Genomic DNA, 10174 nt, shown 5'->3' with positions numbered 1-10174 from the left:
AGCCATCACCTTAATCACCAGCTTCCCTGCAAGAAGTGTTGCAGCTGCTTTTCTTTTCAAAGGTATGTGAAATAAAATCAGGAGCTTGCCTGTCCCCTTTGGCCTCACCTGAACAAAGTTTCTGGTCTTTACAAATGAGGAAACAATTGGCTGGAGCAGCACCAATATTTTTTAATGTAGCTTCACTACTGCTCTTCCCCACTAAATACAGATGCTGCAGTTTACCCAGCTACATTTTTAATGGACTCCATGTATATCCAAGACGAACAGTTTACCACATATTTTATATTTTACTGATTATGATTTACATAGCACAGATCTCAGCTTTGACAAAAACTCTCATATTCTAGAAGATACTGGGCATGATGAATCTGAATTCAGAGTATCCAAGTTGGAGCTGGGCATAAACAAAGGAGGACGCTTTCTTAAACCATGATCACATCAGAACATCGGCTGCTCCTTGCCTCCCAAAACACATAAAGCAGCTTTCACAACACCTTGAGCCAAGAGCAGCCAGCACCAGGCTCATTCCCTCGGCTGCCAGTGCCGAGCAGAAAACGCAGATGTTCCACTGGAGGGGGCTCGTGTCCCGTTCGCATTGCCCGCAGCGCCGGCTCATTCCTCACAAGGGAAGAGCACAACCAGAAAACATCTGGCAACTGCACAGCTGCCACATTCCTGCTCAGTGCCACCTCGTTAGGCCATCCATTAGAACACAACCAAAGACCCAGACACCAGACATTAAACATTAAACAATGAAGAAAGTTTTAATCTACATGATTATTGGTCCATATAATTCCACATTACGCAACCTAGTCCTTAAAAAATGTTTTCATTTGTTAATTGTATCTCAAACATCTGAGTCCATCTGAGGAAAGCATGGGTATGTGTTTCTTGAGAAGATTTATGTAAGCATAGAGAGCTTTCTAGTCTGCATCTGAATGCTGTCAAAAAACCCAATTAGTTCTTGTAATTCTTTAGCTTGAAATTGTTTTGATAATCTAATGACAATTCAAAAGAAATCTGGTCTTAAAAAAAGGTTTAGTCTTCAGAGAGCTCACTCTAATATCTGCTCGCCTCTGTAGAGACACGTAACAATGAAAGCAGCACCTGGTACAAATCTTTAATAACTCAAGAATCACTTTATTCACTGGGGAACACTAGAGACAGACATTCACTGGATAGCTACTGTTAGTTAAAGATGTGATTATCCTGCTCCATTTTTACTTGCATTCCAAAAAGCAGTCCATTATTGCTCATGAACTTTTAAATCCTGAGGGAAAAAAACCCAAACCAAATGCAGACTCTCTGGTAAGTGCTGGAAAAAAGGTAGAAATACGATTTTTCTGTCTAACATCTACTCTCTCGATACATCTCAGAGAAGCACCTCATTCAGTAGTAGCAGCCCCAGAATTCATTCCCTTTCTAGCTGCAGCAGATAGTAAGAGACCCAAAACTGCAGGATATAAACCAATCTTGAGGGAGATCTGTGAATTCCTGCAATAGCCAAAATTGCAACAACATACATGAGATCACCCATGTGGCCTCCACAGGCAATAAGCCCTGGACATTGGTTCTAATTATGGAACTTAACAGTATCTGTCTGAAGGACCATGCAAATGGCAACATTTGAGATTTCCACACCTTCACCACGTCCTATCTTATCCACCAGAAGATGGAAAACAAGCAGTCTGAAAAGGCAAGAGATTTACATGAATCTGAAGCAGAGGTAGCAGAATAGGAGCAGTGTCAGAGACATGGAAAAATACCAAAGCCAGGTCACTTTTTGGCTACCAACTTGTGTCCCTATGTCCCAGGGCATAATTAGTGATGAGATGGTGCAGAAGCTGGGATGGCAAAAGGCAGTTCTGGTATAGAAGCAAAGGAACAGCTGACCAGAGCTTTGCCTGCTACCAAGACACGATGCACAGCTATGGGTTTGTAACACCCTGTTCATTGAGGAATCACACAAAACCTGGGCAAAGCACAGAAGAACACCAACAAGGAACCCACTCTCCATTACACTGTATGAATGTGGTACTGCTGAAACACCAGTGGTAGTTTGATGGTATCTATGCCCAGAGAGACAATACCTATCACATCAGTAGGAATACTGATTCCTGCAAGACTTTTCTCTACAAAGGATGAAGGAAAACCTTCACATTTACCTGTACAAGACTTTTGTCACTCATGCCATATGACTTGGAGGACAGCAATATCTTTCCTCTCCACAAAGCTGTTTGCAGAGACATCAGAAGGATAAATTTCTGTGCAGTAAACCCCCCAACAATTGGGGAATGAGGCAAATGCTGTGCTTGTAAATACCCTCTGAGGTGTATCCCTTCAGAAGTGTATAGAAGAAAGAGAATTGACAGATTAAACTTCTGTCTTCTTCATGTCTCTTAGCTAAACAAGATAAACAAGATGACTCTCAGCAACAATTCGTATTTATACATATGCAGATGAAAAAGTTTGGCTATAGGTATGTACTTGAAAACACCATGAGTCATTCAAGATGACAAGATTACAAGCAAAAATTCCATGAAAAATATAAGTTATACAACTATAAATTCCAGCATGAACTGGGCAAAAGTGACCTCTTACCCAGCTTTCCTTGCTGCTCTCAGAGTTGTAAGGAAAAGGCTGAGCAAAAGGATTCCTTTTTCTCAGATATTTAATCCAGACCCCCTTGCATTTGAAGGAATGGAGCTGCCAGTCCCAGAGCTTCCCTTGGAAACCCCAGCAGACTTCCCTGCCTGCCCAGGGTAGCCTGTCCTGCCTTGTGTTCAGAAAGTTCTGTGAGAAGAATATCTGCTAGCAGCCTGCACGAGGCCACTGAGACCTGAAATCACTTGCAGATGAGATGTAACACAAATACAAAGTCTTCCCTGCCCCCTTCTAATGAGTTACACGTTTTCATCTACACAGCACTGGCACTTCACAGGAAGGATCCGCTTTGGGTATTCCAAGTTGATTCCACATGGCTACATATTTCCTAATACTAACCTACAAATAGGTTACTAATTTATGTTGCATCCAATACACCACAGAAGTCACTCTCAACAAGTCTTTGAAAAACCTAGAATTCTTCCTTCCATTCACTTTTATTTTTCAAAATTAATTTTCCTAACAAGTGAGTTCAGAGATAAAATTCCCCATCATCTTTGTTAACAGGAATGCAAAGGTCACAGAGTTGTATGTACTGGAGATGAATACCAAAGACATTGAATTTTATCATTTCAGCAACACAGAGATCATATCTTAATAGAATTATGAATAATTCTGACCTGCAGAAGAACAAATTAGTGTGTTTCATTATTAAACATCTCATACTGAGAAGACAAGTGCTGAAATAAAAATGTCCTTCTATACTGAGACATCTAATAATGAACCTGTTGCAAGCCTGAAGAAATCTCTAGAGAAAAAACCCAAAACAAAAAAGCTTTAGGAGACCACATTTTTTGTCTGAACTAATCATCACAGCTGTAGAAAACTAAAGCTGCAGGGATGTGATGATTTGAGATATTAAAGAAAAACATTGATATCCAAATCTCAAATTCCCTTCTTTACCCAAGAGCTTCAACTCCAACTGACTGTAAGCATTTCAACTTTATACAGCATTTTGACTTTAATCCCTCCCATATATATTAGATATATATGAAATATGTATAGGCAAACAGATGAACTGGAAAAGTTGGGATGGAATATTCAGTAATACTCAGGTCTGCTATTTTAATCATTCACCAGAAAATAAATGAAAGTCAATCACAATGGATACAGCATTTCAATAGCTCCATTGTCTGCCAGAGCTGCACCATTAATTTAATATGCTGTGTAGCAACGTTGTCAGAAAAATGGCTTTGATTGTACGAGTGCCTCAGTGAAGTACCTTTGTTGAAGCTGAGCACTTTTTAATATTATTCCCTTCCCAAAAACAAGGTTAAATCTAACTCATATTAGGTATCAGTAGATGTCACAGAGTTCCATTAAACCTTATTTATGCACGTGTAAACCACAAACTTGCGTTTTCTAGTTAGTGTTCACACTACCTTTAGTGGTTTGTCATAATTCAAGTCAATTTAAAAGCCCTCAGGTTTTGAGTTTTTTCCTGCTGTCATTCCCACCATTAAGGCACCATTTCACAGTTGGGCTAAGCCTGTAACACACACCAAGAAAAGGAAGTTTGAAAGTTATTCCTCTTGCTCATTATAACTGGTTGTTTGGGTTTTCTTTGCACTGAAGTAGCCATAGGATGTTTCCCTGTGTGCAAACCCAGGGCTGCTGGAGCAGGCTCAGCTGTGAGGAGTTACACTGGTGCTCACGCAGAGCACAACGAAGGGAGGCAGAAAAGCACTGCTACTCCTCCCTCTGGCTAAAGCACGGCTGCAGGTCACTTCTGGAAGCAGAAATCTCAGTGCTGTGAAGCACAGCAGATGCTCTGCAGTGGGCAATCCTCCTGCATAGCCAATTAGGATGCAGACATTCTGAATGAAGCAGCTGCTGTGAGCATGAAGCACAACTGAACCAGCCTCAACCCTGAACGAGGTATTCATGAGACACCTGAGTGAGGGACAGGTTACCTCAGATGTACCACCTGCCACCTCTGCCTCACAGAGGGAATTTTCAGTAATTGCAAGCTCTAGGAGTAAGTCCTGGATATATGGGAGTGGGGAAGTATGAAATACTACAGCCACCCAAGTCAGGACTGACCTCTTCTATCCCTGCTTATTTTCTTAGGTCAATTAATGGCACTGCCCAAGGAAGGTAAAGGGGTCAGGCCTTCCTTTCTTTCACACCATTATTCCCTCTCAATTACAGTCACTTAAGATACCAACCCCTTTATTTCTGCAGACTTATTTTTCTCTCAGATGTGGTATCAAAGAGAGGAATGTTTTGCATAGCAGGAGCCCTGAGCACTTGCTTCTCTCCAACACTGTGGTGTTATTTCAGACTCCACCAGTTTATCCTGCATACAGGTCAACTGTGCAGTTGAGGTCACTTACTTCCAGTGAAAGCTATCCAGCGGGCATATTTAGTAGCTTCTCTTCGCCAGTGGGAAGCCACCAGCAAACCACATGTGACAGTTAGTGAAATGATTCCCATTATGATGAAAAATAACGTAGTGACCCACTCGGGAGGCAGCCGTGGAGGAATACAGGTCCTGTCACGTCCATGGATGGTTTGACACTGTCGCACAAGGCCAACTGTGAGAGCACCTGAAAATACATAGCAGAGAGGCAAGTAAACTTTCAAAATCCTCTCTGAGGGGCGCTCAATTGCAAACCACAGCTCAGAATTGCCCCAAAGTAAGGGATTCTTCGATGAACCTTAGGAAGTCTTTGAAACACGGAGGATGGGGGCATGCTATAAACATCTGCCTTCATGTTCCCTCATCACACGCTTGCACAAGCTGAAGTGAGATGGCTGCAAGCTGTATCTGGTTCCTGAGTGGCAATCAAGGTCTAATCAAAAGGATAAAGCACTTGTAATAAAGCCTGCCAATGCCTGCTAACGTGGTAGCTGACTTGCATAGAGGATCACTCCCTCATCTGTGCAAGATGAAGTACTTTTATAGCCTAACAAAATGAGTTGTAGCCCCCTAAAACGCCTTTAATTGTCTAATAGCTTTTTCCCTCATCTGTAAATATAGCTTTAAGCCTCTGACTCTTGCAGCAGAAACTGCATTTCATTAATGTATGATTTTAAAAACATTAAAAACCCCCAGTTCTTGACAGTAACTCATTAAAAAGAGTCCCTCCATGCAAGACTGATCAATCCTTTTGTTTGCTAACAAGAGTTACTACACACAGAAACTGGGATATCTACACAAAAGATCTATCAAAAAGATCTTAGAAAACAGGTAAGATTGGTACAGCAACCATAAAGATTTAACCAAGATAATGTATTTTCTGTTGAATAATCATCATCATCTTCTTCTTCTTCTTTTTAATCCAAATCAGTGCTTTTGAGACCCATAAAGAAGGTTTAGTGAGCTTTAATAATGAAGTTATCTTTCTAACCCCAACTGAACATGCAAGATTTAAGATCCATTTCTTCCAGTGTCTCTTAAACATTAAGTTCTAGATTTCTCAATTCGATCCTTTCCTCTGAACAGTTGTCCTAAATAATCACAATTATCCTTTATCTACATTAGGAGCAAAATCTAACAGTGGACAGCATTAGAGTCAACATCTTTCTCCACAAATTACTTCAAGTAAGTATCAGTTGACCCATTTCAAATAAAAAGAGGATAACTCAGACACAATTACAGTAAGACTGGCAAGCTTGGGTTTAGCATGTCCCTTGAAAGGAAAAACATCTGTCATAGTTTCTAGCCTCTTCTTGGGGAAAATGAAACAAAGGAGAAAGCCAATAGTCAAAAGAGTAACCAGTCCTAGCATGCACCTCCTGGCACCCTGGAGCCAATTTCTACAGATCCTCTCTGCTCACACCTCAGCAATGAGTACCAGCAGAATCAGCTTCTGAGCTTAGAATTGTTGGGTTGGGAGGCAGCATATCATGTTTTATTAGAAGTTTAGAGTTTTATTTAATGTACTGCTTCATATCCCATGGGATGAGAAGAATCAAAAGCGAAACCATTACACAATCAGTTCTGTTGAAGTATTCTTGCAACATTTGTTTAGACTACAAAAAATTTCATTCTTATTCAAATATATCCTTTTAATTACACATCCATTGATGGAAAGATTCAGGGATGCATCTTCAGGTAAAAATGGAACAATTACAGAGCCAATAAAGTTGGCATTTCCTACTCCAGATACACACCATCACACCATTGCTGTGCACCAGGATCACACAAACCTGAGCCAGGGTTACACAAGCAGTCCTGCCCAGCTCCATGCCTGCACAGTGCAGTTCTACATGAACTGCTGCTCTTCCATAGCTTGCAATGTTTTCATTGCACATCAGCTGCTGGGGCAGAAGGGAGATGTGCCTGTGTCCTTAAAAGTCAAGCTCCCTGTAACACACACACTGCAGAATCTCACAGAAAACACTGAGCAGTGTCCTGCAGTTTGGGGATAAAGAGGCTATTCACTGCAGCGTCATACAACAGGAAATTAATCCCAATCACTCTGCAAGACCAGGATTTAACAACAATTTTACTACCCTTACAGCAGAAGTCAGTTTTTTCTAAACTGCAATTCTAATCAAGGAATGACTTCATAAAAATGACATCACACACTCAATAGATGTTTTCTGAATTCAAAGACCTATCCTGACTTCAGTGGCATAATTTAGCTCATTCTTAACTTTGGAAAAAGCAGCAGTGATAAGAGTCACTCGCTGAACTTGGTTCCATTTTGTGTCTTAATTGAAACTGAAAAACAGTTGCTGTAGATGAGCATGTATTAGCAAGAGACAACTATTCTGTAGATGCAATTTGCAGTTTATATTGAAGATATTTTTCAATTAACAAGAGCACTTTCAACATGTCAGATTCAGAGAGAACCAAAGCTAAGCCCAGAGAAAACAGAAGAGAACTCCATCTCGAACTATTATTTTAATACAGTTTCTCTTACTATCAACATCTACTACTCCAAAAGGTGATTAAAAAAAAAAAAAATCTAAGCCAAAACCGCCAGAACTGAAAATGAAGAAAAGGAGAAAAAAAAAAATCTCTGAATTGTGAGTATCGCAGCAGCATTCCTTCTTAATACACAAGGATAGTTGTGAGAAATTATTCAGAGGATGCCTTCCTAAACATCACTTCTGTGTATTGTTTCACACTGCTGGGGCTTTTTTTGTTTTATTTATTTGTTAGTTTTAAAACAGAGGTTTAAAGTGTCAGCAATTAAATTTCAGAATTTGACATTTTGGAGGAAATATACTGAGCTTTATGGTTAAGATCTTGCTAGCACATACACAGTTATTTTTTCTTAACTCTGCTTTATGGATTACAAATCTGAAGTAGAGGTACTCCATGTTTAAGGTTTTGAACCTTGAGTGTGCAGCCTCCAGGGAGCCAAATAGAGGGCAAGAGGTCTCTGAACCATTTCTGAAGGTTTCACAAAGGTAACTGGAAAATCAACCTCATTATGTGCTCATAAATTCAATTCAAGTTCAAGCTGACTACACATCAATACCTCACTTGTGTGCATAAACTGGGCACAAGGAAATGAAACCTCAGGGCTCATCCCATAGTGACAAATCTGGTGAATTCAGACTTCAAAAGAAGTCTCTGGTGTGGAAAAAAGTATTAATTTGCCATGAAATTCAAAAGAAGTGCGTGTTTATATGGTATTTTATTCTCTTGGACCCATTCTGAAGCAATCAAGCAAACAGTTGCCAGGGAGCTGTAAACAAACTTGTTACAGAAAATCTTGTTTCCGTTTATCTAGCATATCATTGAAAAGAGGGACAGAGATATGAAACTGCACAGAGTCCTGCCTGTAGCTGGAGAACAGCTCAACAGCCCATCTCAAACCCGTCACCAGTTTCCAATGAGATCCATAAGTAAAAGGTTTTTAAGTCCCTCTCTCAGAACTACTTCAGCATAATTGCTGAAAATCTAAGCACCTAACACAGGTATGGAACAAACAGCACAGCTAATGCCAGCTAATGCAGGCAGCTGAAAGAGGGATCCAGCCCTAAATATTTGCAGTGGAGTAAACCCACTGCCCACCCATCTCCCCTTGCCTGCACAGCTCAGGGTGCAGCAGCAACCACCCCGAGGTGCAGGGGCTGCTCCCCTGCTCTCACCTGCCTCTCTCCCCAGAGCTTCCAAGACGGGCATTATTTAGGCCAGTACAGCTAGATCAGGAGGTGATTAGGATAGATATGCTAATTGCTAAAAATGAAATTCGACCTTTATCAAATCAGAGAATGCTGCACTGAGTAAATGTTACCAAAGTGGTCCTTAGTCTTTTCCAGTAAATCTATTCCCTGAAGTGCCAAAGCATTTCTAACACATTAAAAAACCTCTCAGTAGTGACAGTCTGTGTATAACCAGGGCTCCAGTTAATTTCAGAGAAAGATTTTGTGATCATCAACTCCTCCAAACCACCAGTAATGCTCATTTTTCAACACTGCATATTTTTACCAGAATCAATGATAAAAAGGCTCTCCAACAAATACACCAATGCAGAGGAGCATCACCTATTAACAATTACATTTCACAAAACCATTGGGGAAAAGAGGGGAAAAGGCACCAAACCAAGGCAAGGCAAGCCCTCATTTTCCCCCCAGTGCAGATGTGCAGCTGCCAGGGCGCCGACCCCCAGGTCCCACTCCAGCCCTGCGGTGCTCTGCCATCCCTCTCCTGTTTCCCTGGTAACTACAGAGCCACCAAGGAGGAATCACACTCTACAGAGAGAAACAAAGATTGCTGCAGCCCTTTAACTCCCCCTCCTCTACATCACCTCTGAATTATTAAAAGTGGCACAGCGATAGCACGGCTGTAAAGCAGCAGCATAATAATAATGGCCACTCAGATGTTCCCTGTTCATCTGTTATCCGAGTGCCAGGACACGGGGGATCAGCTGTGCCAGATGGACACAGAGGTGCCACTGCCACGAGGAGCTTAGCACAGCACAAGAAACAACTAACATGGTAAAAGCAAGATGCAGTAAATGAGGTGGGGCTCAAATGTTAGAAGGTCGCAGAGCTCAGCAGCTATGCTGGCACAGGAACATCCAAGGCACAAACACTTAGAGCTGCTCTTGCTCAGCCTGGGGTACCTGCTGCTCCTCTGCACTCCCCTACTGTCCCAAGTTGAAAATGAGTTTAGTCTTTACCATCACTTAAGACAAAATGCTGTTCTTTGGGTTTAAATGCATCTGCAACCCCTTGTATTCCTTGACAACAGCTTCCTAACTTCTACCTCCCATACATCAACCATACCCTTAGCAAAATGGTCAATACTGACATTAAGTAAGTATTATGGGCCAATATGCCTTGTCAGGGGGTTAAAACATGGAACTGCCCCCAGAGAGCCACCTCCTCTCCCTCCCTCCCTCCTTGTCCTTCTGGAAAGGCCAATTGTGACTGGCACTTTCTGCTCAAAGGAGGTACCTTCCTTTACTGTGCTGTGGACTTGTTAAACCATTTTTGCTAAGTGAAAAGCACAGTTTAGAGGTTTCTTAATGAGGTGCTGGTGATATAAATCTTAGAGCAGTGCCAGTGTGGCCAGGACACTGCTAAGTTTTATGTTTTA

General features: G+C 41.4%; 1 protein-coding gene across 2 annotated transcripts in view; it reads right to left on the bottom strand.

Moving 5' to 3' along the window:
* The window catches only part of MOSMO (modulator of smoothened), a 30988-nt gene that overhangs the window by 5041 nt on the left and 15773 nt on the right, over positions 1 to 10174 (bottom strand). Inside the window, exons 2-3 of one of the 2 annotated variants that reach the window (XM_063414390.1) lie at positions 5004 to 5216; positions 4125 to 4156 (exon numbers count right to left, since the gene is read on the bottom strand). In XM_063414390.1, the coding sequence (XP_063270460.1) occupies positions 4140 to 4156; positions 5004 to 5216 (230 nt within the window). In that variant the 3' untranslated portion in view covers positions 4125 to 4139. Of the gene's footprint in view, positions 1 to 4124; positions 4157 to 5003; positions 5217 to 10174 lie in introns of those variants that run through there. The other variant, XM_063414389.1, reaches the window with a different exon arrangement.

The sequence above is a fragment of the Prinia subflava genome, chromosome 17 (genome assembly GCF_021018805.1).
Source record: "Prinia subflava isolate CZ2003 ecotype Zambia chromosome 17, Cam_Psub_1.2, whole genome shotgun sequence".
In the NCBI taxonomy this organism is placed as follows: domain Eukaryota; kingdom Metazoa; phylum Chordata; class Aves; order Passeriformes; family Cisticolidae; genus Prinia; species Prinia subflava.
The sequence above is the reverse complement of the archived record's forward strand: the minus strand, read 5'-3'. Positions and strand labels throughout refer to the sequence as shown.